Genomic DNA, 14,487 nt, shown 5'->3' with positions numbered 1-14,487 from the left:
AGTATAAAGTAACCTCTGCTGCCTACAAAGAGCCAACACGTTTTGCAGTCTTTGGTGGGTGGTCTGGCTTAATATTTACTTCAGGTTTTTGGATATCTTTGAAAGTTTTCTTCAGGATTTTGTTGCCGTTACGCTCATTTTCTTTCTACTGCCCGTCATTACCCCTGCAAGATCTTCCAAAAGCCTGAAGAAAAACTGAATCAACACCACTTTTAAGGATAAAGAGAAAAACCCTTTCGAGCCCTCTTCTCCATGTGTGCGAGGATATAACGTTCTACCTGGAGAGAATGTGACACGGCCAAACCGACGATCCCTGGACTCAGAGTGCTTCTCCCCATCACAGAAAGAATGGCAGCAGCAAGGACCACGACGTTACCCACAAACTCCAGATTGACCGCCAACCACCTATGAATGCAATAAAGATTTAGCACTGGTCAGAAAAGTGCTGCTACCCGCCAACGCTAGGGGAGGCAATATGAAACTAAACACTCTTGGCATTTCCATTAACATTTTATGAACTATGCTTAAAGCCATAATTCCTCTGGGCAGGAATCAAACTCTGACAAGCCTTCGACCAAAGACACAAATCTGCTCACCGAGTGGCGACAAAGCGGGGAAAGTAGGAGGTCTGATTGAAGTCGACCCTCTCATTAGCCTGCAGAATGAACCTGGGCTGCTCTCCGAAGGCTCGGATCACGCTGGCACCCTGCACGGTCTCGTTGAAGTGGGTATAGATGGGCGAGCGGCTCACGGCCTCCAGCCGGCGCAGCTGACAGGATGTGGCGACGTAGAAACTCTGCGGACCCACAGTGGAAAAGTAAAACACCAGCTTTCACAGGCAAAGACAAAAAAAAAAAAAAAACAAGGAGCACGGAGGGCTTTCCCATAATTCAAAGTGAAAGCGAGTTAAATTTATGTCAGCAGAGTTGATTTTGGACCCCGGAGCATTCCAATAACATACGGCAAAGAAATTCAGATTTTGCTTCTAAAGACGTTATTTGTGGGAATCATTGCCGCACGTACCTGGACGAAGGCGTAAAGGAAAGCAAGCGGCAGGATGATCACGGCCGCAAAGGGCGTCGCCATCATTACAATGATGCAGACTTCCAGGAGTTTAAAGACGTAGCTCAGCATCATTTTCAAGCCTTCGGGGACCATGCAGTCGATGGCATCGATCTCTTTGGCAAAGCGGTTCAGGAGGTTGCCGCTGGGCGTGCTCTCGAAAAACGACATCGGAGAGCGGAGAACGTTGACCAGCAGGTCCATGTGCAGCTGCCTGGAGGCAATGATGCCGCAGACGGAGATGGCAACAGTGGTACCAAAGATGGCGATTCCTGAGAGAGAAGATTATAATTAATATTGTTAAGTCGTCAACAGCCAGTTGACGCAGAATTAGTGTTGGATCACCAAACCGACTCACTGACCTTGCACAAACCCCAGAGCCCCAAACACAGACAGTTTGAGATCTGTGTCAATCTGTGTGCCGTTAACAACTGGATCATCGGCCCACATGCTAAGCCAGTAGTTGTAGGCCAGAGAGGCGCCCTGCTGGAAGGCGTAAAGGAAGACGATGAGAATAATGATGGCCAACCCGATGGTCTTGAAGTACTTCTTGTACAACGCCAACCTCACCTGCAACACAAAAAGATAAGAAAAGACAAATAAGTCAGACCCAGTCACACTCATCTTATGTCAAGACGCTGACCAACCGGGGTGTTTTTAGACTTACTCGTCCAGTGCGAGCTTTGTCCACCTGAGTCAGCCTCCCCAAGTCCTCTGGTATCTGATCCTGGTCAGTTTCAGACACAGGCTCCATATTTTGCAGGTTGGTATTAGTGGTGTCTCCCCTGAATGACACAGACAGGTCAGAGGTCAGTTTCAGTAAAAAAAAAAAAAAAAAAAAAATTCCTAGGATTTCAGTTCACTCCTGTTTTCTTTTTGCATACCCGATTAGCTGCTCTTGTGACAAGTCTCTAGAAAAAGGCATGAAGTCAACCATGCTGAGTCGAGCGTTGGATCTCCTGGAGCCAGCTGCGAAAACAGGACTTGTGTTTAAAGAATGCTTATGATTATCTTGATTATTGGAGGAAAAAAAAAAAAAAAACCTCGACGAATAATTAATCTATCAACAAAATGCACCCTCACCTCTCTGTATGACGCTCTCTTTCCGTTCTGTGCTCGCAAAAGTGTGAATGAAGTCTGCAAAAGCGCCGTGGCGGCCGAGCAGCTCCTGGTAAGAGCCGCTTTCTGTGATTTTGCCGTCCGCCAGAACGAGGATGAGGTCAGCCTGCGGCAGGAAGCTCATACCATGGGTCACAAGTATGCGGGTCTGTTAAGCACACCACAACAGCAAGAGAAAAAAATATATAAATATGTATATGTGAGCACAATCCAGCGCTATTCTCAGCCTAAAAAACAAAAGACTCAGCAAAGTGGTGGTTTCCAGTTTGTGGCAACAATGGCATGAAATTGTTGGTTTAGGTGTAAAAGTGTGCTTGGCTGTTTGTAGACATCATTTTTTTTTATTGTCTGGAGTTACCTTGTCTCTAAGGACTCCCTTTGGCCCGATGACTCTGTCAAAGATGTGCTGACCCACATGAGCGTCAACAGCAGAAAGTGGATCGTCCAGCAGGTATACGTCGGCCTTTCTGTAGACGGCTCTGGCCAGACTCACCCTCTGCTTTTGCCCCCCCGACAGGTTAAGTCCCTGCATTAGAAATAATAATAATAATTAAAAAAAAAAAAAAAAAAACATCGATGAAGATTTTTAAAAAATTCAGCAGCATGTGTATAATGACATGTTGGAATATGAAGGCGCCACAATATTTCTTGCCCAAGTAATCTGTCTTGCAAAGCACTTTCCAGCTGCTGTCAGCATGTGACTTTTTCTGGTGAAGTAAGTGTAAGTTATAATTATGAGCCCCAGAAGTGATGGCGAGCGCTTCAAGCTCAACACCCTGTACCCATTGTACTTTTGAAACCCTGAGTTTGACATAAAAACGGATGTCGGAAGAAGTCCCATTGGGTAAATGGAGAGACCACAAAACTGGCTGGTTGACAAAAACAAATAAAAGCATTCATCTAGCTTAGGTTAGAAATAAGAAAAGTTGAGAGAGTGACAGAAGAGATAAGACGTGTACCTTTTCTCCAATTTCCGTAGCGTCTCCAGCAGGTAAGATGTCCAGGTCGGGCAGCAGGGCGCAGGCCTCCAGCACACGCTGGTACCATGTTTTCAACTTGTCGCGGCCAAATAATATGTTGTCTTGCACTGTGGCGTTCTGGATCCAGGCCTGCTGAGGCACGTATGCTACGCTGCCCTGCATGAACAAACGCAGAAACTGTCAATATTTGTGAAAACCACATGGCTATGAATAGATTTCCCTGCCATGGAACATTAGCCGTGTACCTTGACAGTGACTTGGCCGCTTCTTTTCTCTGTTTCGCCGAGCATAGCAGACAACAAAGAGGACTTTCCACTGCCCACATGTCCAACCACAGCAACAAGGGAGCCTCGTGGCACACGAACATTTATTCTGCCAATAAAAAAAAAAAAGGGGAATTTCTCTGTGAGACTCCAATGATTTTACCACAAGGATTTTATTTTCATCCTTTGATTCATACCGTTTGAGGCACGGAGGGCCTTCTGGAGTCCAGCTGAAAGTGCCACTCTCTATCACCACATCTTCACCATCTAAACAAGGAAAGAAGAATCAACTAAAATTACCAAAAAAAAAAAAGACCCTGCAATAAAAGGGACGTGTTCTTTTAAACTACGCAACAAATGTTCCAAAAAAAGCAGCTTCCCCCCTTGAAGTTTCTCATCAGAGTGCTTGCCTGGGCGTAATTACAAGTGAATTTTCTTAATCAGGCAAATTACAGGGAGCCGTTGTCTTTTCACAAGCCGTCTCAGGAAGTGTTGACAGATCTTAGACAGTGAACTACAGTAGTCGTTCTTTTTATTCCTCGATGAATCATGTGTCTGAATTTACGCTGTGATTTAAGTTTAACCACTAAACAAGGGGATATCCTATAATTACCCCATCTTCCAGTCAGCTGGGGACCCAGGAAGTGACAGTGCATATGATCCATACAAGGCTGTGGTGCTCCACAGTTATAAACAACAGGATCCGTGTGGGTTGTTTTTATTATTGATTACGGCGTTTCAGGCAGAATGGGAGCACTTTGTGGGAATTCACTGCATTAGGCCTCATAGGACGATTTGTTGACTGGTTGGGTTTAGTGGTAGCAGTTCTTACCGGGGCTCAGCGGAGCCTTTGAGACATTGTCCACCCTCAGTTCCTCTGAGCACAGGTACTTTGCCAGGCGCCTCAGTGAAACTAGAGCCTGAAATATCAAAATGTCAGAAATATGAGCGAAATGCCCAGACGACTCGGAGCAATCGTGAGTACCGAAGAAAAGCTACACCCACCTGCATGGTTGTGCTAATTGCAAACGGGAGCTGGCTAAGCGGAGTCTTCAAGATGTTGATCAGCGCCATGGAGACAAAGACCTTCTGTGCATCCAGGACGTTCCTGTCGTCCAGCATCACGTAGACTCCAAACATGGCAAAGGCGATCTTAGAAGAGAGAACAGGAGAGACAGTTATCTACACATCTTTGAAATGTTTACAATTGCGTGAATTATGACCTTTCAGACGTCTTTGGGGATAAGCCGAGGCTCGATGTAATTTCACCTTATTGTCAACATACTGTGTCCCACGGTGAGATTAAAACCGCAGACAGCGCTTTTGTCAACTTTCATTTCTTGCTGAATTTACTGCTCTGTTGACTGCGCTGCTTTCCCAGGCTTTCCTGCTCTCAGACGCCTGGGAGGACGAGCGCAACCAAAAGCCAAAAGAGGTTCATTTAAGCATAACGTGCAGGGAGTCAGAGTGTTTTCATCTCGGGCTGCAGAGTAATTACCTCGTGATTTTTGAGAACAGGGGTTTAAAAGTAATTTAATAGGTTTTACTTATATTTGTTGAAATTGCTCAGCTGTCAACAAAGTTGTTTTAGCCGAGATGCCCAGGGATAATTTTGTTTATCTGTAATTTCGTTGTGCTTTTTCCTGACGGAATCCAACTTCTTTCTCATAGTTTCCAGTGGCATTTCTCTTTTGTTTTCTTTGACTCTTTGGACTTTGACTCCTTCATTCGTTTCTTTTAACCAGACCTTGTCCATAACTATGACTACATGTTGTACAATGTTCATTTAATGCGATATGGAAGATGGACTAATGACAGATTAATAGTATTTAAATGTGATATCTTTAAGAAGTGGAAAATTTTCCGGTCGCAGTACAGCACACCTTCATTATCAAGGTTTCCAGACGTATTAAATAACGTCCTTTTTGTCTTAGAGATGTTTAAAGTAAGTAGTGGAACAAGTAGTTTGCAAAAATAAAGAACTGTGTCATCAGCGTAATGACTGAATATACAGTTGTGTCTTGCAAACCAAGCAAATTGTTCTTCAGTGAATCGACTTCTGCATGCCGTGGTTATTACTAATACTACGCTGGGGATCACTTTGTTGGCGTCAAAATACTTTTTCATAATTTTATAACTCTGATGCTTGTGTACTGTTCACTAGCTCAGTGACAATATGGGGTTTTGTGCCATATTTAGTGTAAAATAAATCTGTTTTGATTAGTTCTTCACCAAGTTATCATTTCCATCCGGGAGCTTTTCTCATGCTTCAAGTGTCTTGGCAAAAAATATGTTGTTTTATTGGAATGTTAGGCGCAACACTAAAATAATAATAATAATAATAAAAAAGAAGTTAAAAGCAAATGTTAAAAAGACAATTTACAAAGAACTGTTGATCACATTCATTACAAGAAGCTCTCGCTACTAAGAAGCAATAAGATGAATGACGACTCGTGACTTTTGCACAGCACTGAATCTCATTCAGCAATAGTTTACCCTTAAGAATATATGAGTTAAAGCATACAAAAGATGTAATTTTCATTTGTCCAAGGAGTCTGAGAACAATCTGCTTAATCTCAGACTTGGTTCTGTTGCAATCTTTGTGCAATCGGTGTGGAGCTGACCGAGCCTGCGAGCGTCATCGCGTTAACGCCTGAATTAGCAGGCCTTCCCTTTAAGTTTTCTCACCAAGAAAGAGGACGAGTTGAACGAGGCGATGGAGATGGAATAAAGAATCTGGGATTTTTTCAGGGCCTTGAGCTCCTTCTCCCTGTAGCCCAGAACCTGCTCCAGGAACGCCTTCTCCCAGGCGTAAAACTTCAGGATCTTTATTCCGTTCAGGATCTCGTTCATCAGTCTGATGCGGCCGTCCATGAACTTCATTTGGATCTCCTGTTGACCAGATGATAAAACTCTTTTATTACCCGTCGTAAAGCCAAAGCAGTGAATTGACAAATACCACACCAAAGCGAAGCGAGCGCATTCCTTTGCGCACATAAGCTTGTCTGCCCTCGTAACAGCGGCGGTAGTCTCCTCTGAACGCCGCAGAAATTGACTAATTCAGTAGGAATTTGTTACTTGTAACATTTTAGTTATTTTTCTTTTATTACGAGAGAACAACAAAGAGGCAGGAATGCGGTCTCTGCGCTCAAGACAAATTTTCGATTAAACCGGCATCTAAATTTACAGAAGCCTTCTGTTGTTTTTCCAGGAAAATGAAAAATTATGTCTTGCTACTGCCCACCCTTTCCTGTCATTGTTTTTCAAGCACATTATATGAGCCAGACATCAAAAGGACAAGAGAGAATGTAGCACTCAGGCCAAACACCCACGCAGCGCTTCAGCCACTATCTAAACCAGCTGTGGCATCCCCCCCCCACCACCTCCACACACACACACACACACACACACGCGCACACACACACACACACACACACACACACACACACACACACACACACACACACACACACACACACACACACAACCCCACACACACACACGCACACACACACACACACACACACACACGCGCACACACACGCCTCCCTCGTGATGGGATGTGCCAGATGTCTGACCTACTGTGAAAGGATTCCTGGCTTTACCTGGAGCTTGCTCCTTTTCTTTGCAATGAATCCATTGAGCGGGAAAATGAGAATGACAGTGGCGATTCCTGCCAAAGCAGACGGGCCTAGATGCTGGTGGAGAGAAAAAAAACAAAAAAAAAAGAAAGAAAAAAAAAGAGAAAAGCTGTCAAGACATTGTTGAGCTAAATTGTATGAATGGAAGCCACTGAGAAAACATCGCATTTCCACACACACCTGCCAGAGGAAGAAGAGACAAAGAGCGATCTCGATAGGAGCCAGCCAGACAGCATTGAAGTAGACCACAAAGTCCATGAGCTTCTGAGTGTCTGCCGAGACCAGGTTCACTATCTCACCCACGGTGCAGGTCCTCCTGGCAGAGCTGTTTATCACCAGAGACTGGATAGACAGCAAGAGACATTCCAGCCAAACACTTTCGGTTAACGGTATCATTTTATATGCTCTTGTAAAGACTACACAACACCAGTCACCCTTGTAAAAGCATTTAATCATACACCTTTAGTCGTTCTCGGCCTGAAACGAGACAAATCTCCTGTTTATGCCAAGAAGCAGTGGCTAAATGATGCAGAGTTACTCACCTTCCTGTAAACCAAGCCCATAACTGCCGTCTTCACCCTCATGCCGACCGTGAAGCAGGTGTACATGTACTGGTGGTTGAAAAGGGACTGCAGGCAGGAGAGGAGGAACATCAAGGTGGCGTAGAAGTAGCCCTTCCACAGAGGAGCGTCTTCATCCCTCATGAAGCCCAGAAGGAGACTGAGGACAAAGAGAAGCAAAACGCAAATTGACTGTTTTGTTGAAAGCATTAAGAAACGAGGTGTGACAGACATATTTCTTCTTTTTTTTTTTTTCCTGAAAACACAAAGCTAAGCAGACAGAAACAGGCTCGTATTATGTCAACATCTTTCTCTTTTCAGTTTGATACTGAGCACCGCTGTGGCTTCTGGCTGACTGGCCGGCTGGAAGCGGCTCGCGTTGCACAATGGTGCTCAGGCTGCGGCCGGGCTGCACTCACACTTGGCCTGCGGCTCCCTTATTGTGGTCCGACAGCATTTCTGCCATTTAGAGCCCTTTCTCCGTTCCTCTAGCCTCGTCCTTCCTTTACTGGAGCTCTCAGGGCTGTGGTCTCGCCTGCTCCTCTCACTCACAGCTCCACGACCGTAATTATCACTTCCACTGATTCGGCGCGCAGCATGAACAACAACATTCCAGTCTGATTGGTGGGGCGGCGAGGCAGCTGGTGGTGGGTCAGTCGTGACCTGTTTTCACCGCTGCCAGCTCCTGGTTTTGTTTTATCGATGAAGTTGTAAATCATGGAAACCCCCTTGGTAATTATGCACAAAAAGTCTTGAAATAAAATAATATTTTACTAGACCAACTTTTTTTTTTTTTCAGTGGGGGAAAAACACTCATATTAAAAAATAATGATTTTATTTTATTACATTTTTTTTCTACAAAGTGACCAGCGTTACCCTTATTTGCACTTCTAAGAGCTGATTTAAAATACATCATCCTGACATGTTTTATTGTTGTTTTTTTTTAGCAAACTTTAGCTAACATATCTACAGACTCAGCTCTAATCCAACTGTTCAAAACATAAAGTAAAGTGCAGACCTGGACGTTGGAGTCAACATAACTCCATAAAGACCACAGATGTCTATGTACAATCACAAATGTGAAAGGCTTGATTGTCCTAAATGCTACTCTGGGTTTAATTAGAGCTGTGTGCTGGGAAATTAAGATTGATCTTTACTTGCAAGAAATTTGGGTCGAGTGGATGTGATGGGAAACAAAAGATCGAATGTGTAGAAAAGCTCCCAGCGCCTGATGCTGGGTACAGTAGAAGTTTTCTGCCATTTTTAAGAAGACACCATCTTTAGCTGCGCTTTTTTTTTCTGTGTAAAATTCTGACTTTTTGTTTAAAATATCAGAACTGGAATGATCGGCTTTCAGCCGAGGATCTCATCTAAACTGAAATCTCAGTGAAGAGGAAATATGTTGATTTCTTTTTTTTTTTTCTTTTCTTTGTTTTTTAGCTTGAAATAAAGTTTGGACATAATTTGTTGCAGCTTTCAGCACATAGAGCTCTAAATTATTTTCACAAAGTTAAAGGCAGTAACTCTGTCCACATAATTTACAGAGTTGCATGCACAAAGCTAATTCTTGCAGTTGAACTTGTTGCTCATCGTTAGTAATTAAAACTTTGTTAATACAGCACCTTTCAAGACATGGATTTCAAAGTTTTGCACTGAAGAAAACTAAAAGCTTCAGATGAACTATTCCCAGCAGTTTTTGTAGCTTGTCGTTAAAATTAAAAGCAGCTGCTTTGAGGCATGTGGTGCACCACAGATCGGTCCCCGAGAAATATCAAATGAAAAATGTCATTTCTTGAAATTGTTTTTTTTACCTCAAAACCTGAGGGATGGCGAACATGAAGGCATCGTGAAATATGATGCACAAGGTGCCCGTCAAGAAGTACGGGCCGAACTTGCGTGCCAGCGTCCTCAGCAGGAAAAAGCCAGAGCTCTGTTCCTTCTGCAGCTTCCTGAGGAGCTGAGCCTGGTCTGGCAGCCGGCTGCCCAGAGCTGCGCCTGACGCCAAGGCTTTCTGCTGCCTGCATGAGGGAGAGAAAAAAAGAAAAAAGGTCCAAAAACAAAATAGTTACAGGCAAGAAATTAGTGTCAGAGATGCACAAAGCCGGTGTTGGCTGCTTGAAACAGACAGCAATAAAACGTTAGTTTTTCCTGCCATCACTGATTAACCAAGTAATTCATCAACAGCTGTGGAAAGTATGGTTTGCAAATAATAATTACGCTTAACGACGGCTGTTCAAAGACGTGGATTACGTTAACGAGCTTTAAAAACGAGTCAGGGTTCTTGTAACGACACTGCAGTACCTTTGTCCTCAAGTGACTCTTTCGCTGTCTTTTTTTTAGACCCAAATGTTTGTCCTTGAGAGATCCTGATTTACACTTAGGCGCAGCCACATGTCTGCTCATTAACTCAGCTGGAAGCGTGCCAGCGGGGATATAAAACAAGATTATAAACCTGAACTGAATCTTTGGATGTGGACCTATGACAATAGTTTGAGCCTTTCCGCAAAAAAAAAAAAAAAAAGAAAAAAAAAAAAGAAAACTCCCACAAGACTTATAGCATGTGTTCCTCTGATGCTTGGCAAGTTTTTTTTTGCAAAGAAGCAACAAACCAAATTCATAAACTTTAAATGTAGCTAAGAAGATTCATAAACTCTGACAAAGTAAGGACCAGCTCAGATTTAGAGCATATCATGATCTGCGTCTGATCAGACGTGTTTCAGTCTGTCGGGTCTGACAGGGGACTTGTTTTTCACAGGAGATGTTTCTCAAGGACACAACACAACTCACAGACCTGGATTTCTGTTCACTTTTCTGACATTGCAATAATAAACTCTAGTACATTTTATTATGATTTTATATGCCAAGTGTGAGGACGAGCATAACATCCTTTTCATGTAGATTTTTGGGAAACATTCATGCTTTTTACATACTTCCCGGTGCAGGTAGGATACTGACTACTCACTACACTAGACTTGAGCAACTAAAAAAAACACAAATCTTCACAGCATGATACTGACAGTTACAATGTGCAACCAGAACATTTTTTTAATGTTTTTCCTTCGATAATTGCGCTTTTTGTGCATCTCCAGAACGACCTTGGGCCTCCTGGCATCTTCACCTAAATACCGTCTGTTAATGTGGACAAAAACATCTTGTGACACTTTCCAGACTTTTTGCTTCTAATAAAATCTTTCGAATCATTAATTATTTCCTCGTGTGGGCTGTTCCCATTAAAACTCCTAACGAGATACAGAGAAATGTGTAATTAAAAACAGCACAAAACGTAAAACGTGAATACTAATGTTTAATGTCGCAAAGCGATGTAAATCTCATATTTCAAAAGATTTCTCGTCATCCGAGATGCGGCGCTTACGTCGGCGAGAATTGAAATTGCTCTCACATTACGATCGTCTCTATCGGTCAATTTCTAAGTTCTCACTTTTGGAGCTTGGCGCATTCATCTGTCCAGTCCTGCTGCAGCTCGGAGATGATGTTTTTCGACGTGTCTTCCTTCCTCAGGGTCCACAGATCTTCTGCCTCCAGCGGAGTGCGATACCCTTTGACGACGAGCCTGAAGGGAGGTGGCAAGGCAGACGCTTCACACACCGAGGTCCATCATCAAAACACACATTATTGTAAACAAGTAAAAACTGCAGCCCATACGTGAGTCATTATGCGTGGAAAAAAAAATGAGAGGTTTTCAAAGAACCATCTTACCCAGTGAACCACCAGAAGAGGATCTTTGACAGGAAAGAGGCATCTTCCACGGGACAAGGGTTCTGCAACAGATTAAAGACCAGACTTGATAGTTGGTTTTGCAGAAAGTGCTCACCACCAAGAGGTTTTTTTTTTGGGAAACACACGCAGCCTCACTGAGGTAGAGCTGGCTGACGGCTGAATGCTGTTGCTTGTGAGGGGTGTGTTTGGGAACGGCAATGTCTGTAAACAAGCCGGTAAACTCAGGTGGTCCGCTCTGCGGAGCGGAGGCCGTGAACTCCCAGAGAGCAGAATAAATAGGGGGAAAGATGACGTTTTGAGGTCTAACGCAGACGGAGCGGAAATATGTCATAGCAAACTTTCCAACAAACGCAGCACGCACACACACACACACTTCGTGGAGAAACATTGTGTTTTTTTCTGACACAGACTTCATGGCATCTCCTCCCTGCCCTCCCGCCCCCTTTCCCGTCCCGGGTGTTTTCGCTCCTCGTTATGACACTTTTACTTTTTTATCTCCGGACTTCCTGTCTTCATGTGAGTAACTCTAACCAGAGCACAGGAAAGAGAGGAGGTGGAGGAGAAAAAACACGAGGAGGACACACCACTGGGTGTGTCCACCTCACCACGCCAGACATTGGCTCTTGCACCCCACAGCTCCTCACCGCCAGCCAGGAGTGGGTTAGGGACTTTTCTAGCTCTTCTGACACTCCGTCACCAGGGAAATATAACATCACATGCCACTTTGATTGATAAGGAGCTCATTTTCGTTCATCTGTCAGCTGCCAGGAGTCGAAAACTTTAGCCCATCATGGCTTGATGGCACAGTGAGATCTGTGTTGAAGTAATGGCTTTCCTGTTGTGCGGCCACAAACTCCACACAGTTAGTCGTGATGTTATTTCACAAAGCCTATGAGTTGTTAAAAAGGTATGCAGGAGCTCCGTGTCAAACGCATACACTCATTCACGCTCCTCTTGTAGGAAGTTGTTAAGTGCAAGAGGAATGATGGGGGAGGCGGACCACATCACTTCCTGCAAAAGGCAAAACTGTCTTGACAACAAAAGTAAAAAAAAAAAAAAAAAACCCACAAAATAGCTACTTTGGTGTTTTTGCTTCCTGGGTATTGTGTCATCATAGATGTAATAACCGGAAGTGGGATACACTCATTTCGGCCTACCTTTTCCAAGACGGGTTTTCCTTGTGGAGGCTGATCCGCAAAACAGCACAGGAAGAGCTGGGCCAGTTGGATGGAGAAGTAGGAGAAGAAGGCGAGGTACCGTACAATATCAGAAGCAATGCCCTGAAAAATAAAACGCAGGAGCTGAAGATGTTTTTAAGTTGTGGGAATGACGCGTTTAGTCACTCTTAAATTTAGCTGAGTTAATCTGGTGCCACTCAAGGATGGAGTCTTGCAGAAATGAAAATTGTGGCAAATGTAGATTTGACTTTATTTAATAAAGTCTAACACACCAAGGTGTCCACATGCACTCACTGGCCACTTTAATGACCTTTTGGCACAAATAAGGAATCGGCCGCATGGCAGCAACTGAATCCAATTAAGCATCTGAACATGGTGAAGTTGACTTGGTTAAGTCCAAACAGAGGACTGGAATGAGGGAAAAGGGAGATTTAAGTGACTTTGAATGTGGTATGGTTATTGGTGCCAGATGGGCTGGGTTGGGTGTTCCAGAAACTGCTGATTCACTGGGATTTTCAGGACTGCAAACCACCTTTTGGGTTTACAAACAGGCTGAAAGAAGAGAAAATATCCAGTGATCAGCAGTTGTGTGGGCCAAAGTGTCTTGTTGATGTCAGAGGTCAGCGGAGGATGGGTGGATTGGTTAGACACCAGGCATCAGAAGAGTCTGCAGAGCAGAGCCACCCGTTTCTTTGAGCTATAGTAAGGCTGGGTCGTCAACACCGTGAGAAAACAGCAGCTGGCCAGCTTCTTGTTCAAAATCTGAAGTAGACTTTTCCAAAGCTGATTTGGAAACTACTACACTGAATGAAGGTTGATGTGTGACAACACTGCAACTTCACAAGCAATGTATGTATTTTACAGCTTTTTGAGGAGTCTGGGCTGCAATTAATCGTCTTCTTTCCAAAGTGAAAAATACTTAGATTTATCAAATCTAAACTGGATTAACATATTTCTGAAAAACAAACCAAACAATGACAATTCTTGGCTTCCCCACTGCCCCACCAAAAAAAACTGTTGCTCTTGGTGACTTGTTGTCACCTATTTTAATGCAACACTTTTGCCAACACAAACGAACACATAATAAAATACTGAAAAGCTTCAATGATGTAATTATCTGGCAAAATGACTGCCATCGGACTAAAGGGAATAACTAGATCAGAAGAAAGCCCATGAGTTTTATAGTAGTGGCTCATTAAAGTTTTAAACAAAGTTTCTAACTTCCTGCTCCAGCTAGCTGTGCTGCGTTGGTGCCAACACCAGCAACACAAAAAAATATACATTTTTCACCTGTATTTTATTTCTACTTCATATTTTCACATTATCTCGTTTATTATTACAGCTTGAGTAAAGTTAAAGTGGACTTGAGCTGCCATATATATATCAGCCACCACAATAGGGAGAAAAGGTCGTTCAGCCACCGCTGTTGCTTTACTTCCTCTGCTAATGACAGCAAACGTAAACAAAATGTATTTTTAATACAATTAGATGGTGCTTAGATGACTGTTTTTTTTTCCAACTTTCAGCTTTAAGAAAATTGAGAACATCCTGTAGAATATGGGGTAATTCATCGCACGTCCCATTTTGTGTGCCATTTTGCAACCCCCCACCCCCACCAAATTCCTCATATGGCTTTGGCTCGCCTTCCACATCGTACAGCAGTGGAAGGTTTATATACCAAGATCACAGACTCAATAAAGATTAATTTGGACTTGTAAGCAACATCGGGGTGAAAACCCAACAGTTTTATTGGTGTACTTTATATAAATGAAGCAAAAGCTGGAGCTGCCTCTCAGTCACGCAAAGGGCCTGTATCTGTAAATAGGGAAATTGTGGTTTTGCAAACCAGCACCCTCACTTCCAATCATGGGAGCAGCTTTAATATTAACCGCTCAGAGGCTTTTGTAAAAAGCAGGATGTGTATGTTATTCTTGACATACAGAATT

The 14,487-nt window shown here is 43.4% G+C and overlaps 1 protein-coding gene across 2 annotated transcripts in view; it reads right to left on the bottom strand.

Annotated features, from left to right (window-relative positions):
* The window catches only part of abcc6a (ATP binding cassette subfamily C member 6a), a 32,049-nt gene that overhangs the window by 4,120 nt on the left and 13,442 nt on the right, over positions 1 to 14,487 (bottom strand). The window contains exons 5-25 of one of the 2 annotated variants that reach the window (XM_015001805.2): positions 12,521 to 12,643; positions 11,343 to 11,404; positions 11,065 to 11,196; positions 9,437 to 9,643; positions 7,608 to 7,785; positions 7,246 to 7,407; positions 7,030 to 7,122; positions 6,113 to 6,316; positions 4,430 to 4,576; positions 4,257 to 4,344; positions 3,622 to 3,691; positions 3,407 to 3,533; positions 3,141 to 3,317; positions 2,540 to 2,707; positions 2,146 to 2,329; positions 1,947 to 2,031; positions 1,730 to 1,847; positions 1,425 to 1,632; positions 1,024 to 1,334; positions 597 to 796; positions 279 to 405 (exon numbers count right to left, since the gene is read on the bottom strand). In XM_015001805.2, the coding sequence (XP_014857291.2) occupies positions 279 to 405; positions 597 to 796; positions 1,024 to 1,334; positions 1,425 to 1,632; positions 1,730 to 1,847; positions 1,947 to 2,031; positions 2,146 to 2,329; positions 2,540 to 2,707; positions 3,141 to 3,317; positions 3,407 to 3,533; positions 3,622 to 3,691; positions 4,257 to 4,344; positions 4,430 to 4,576; positions 6,113 to 6,316; positions 7,030 to 7,122; positions 7,246 to 7,407; positions 7,608 to 7,785; positions 9,437 to 9,643; positions 11,065 to 11,196; positions 11,343 to 11,404; positions 12,521 to 12,643 (3,171 nt within the window). Of the gene's footprint in view, positions 1 to 278; positions 406 to 596; positions 797 to 1,023; positions 1,335 to 1,424; positions 1,633 to 1,729; positions 1,848 to 1,946; positions 2,032 to 2,145; positions 2,330 to 2,539; positions 2,708 to 3,140; positions 3,318 to 3,406; positions 3,534 to 3,621; positions 3,692 to 4,256; positions 4,345 to 4,429; positions 4,577 to 6,112; positions 6,317 to 7,029; positions 7,408 to 7,607; positions 7,786 to 9,436; positions 9,644 to 11,064; positions 11,197 to 11,342; positions 11,405 to 12,520; positions 12,644 to 14,487 lie in introns of both variants that reach the window. The other variant, XM_088012250.1, reaches the window with a different exon arrangement.

The sequence above is a fragment of the Poecilia mexicana genome, unplaced genomic scaffold, assembly GCF_051168715.1.
Source record: "Poecilia mexicana isolate PSO_F unplaced genomic scaffold, ASM5116871v1 scaffold_1, whole genome shotgun sequence".
NCBI classification, from domain to species: Eukaryota; Metazoa; Chordata; class Actinopteri; order Cyprinodontiformes; family Poeciliidae; genus Poecilia; species Poecilia mexicana.
The sequence above is the reverse complement of the archived record's forward strand: the minus strand, read 5'-3'. Positions and strand labels throughout refer to the sequence as shown.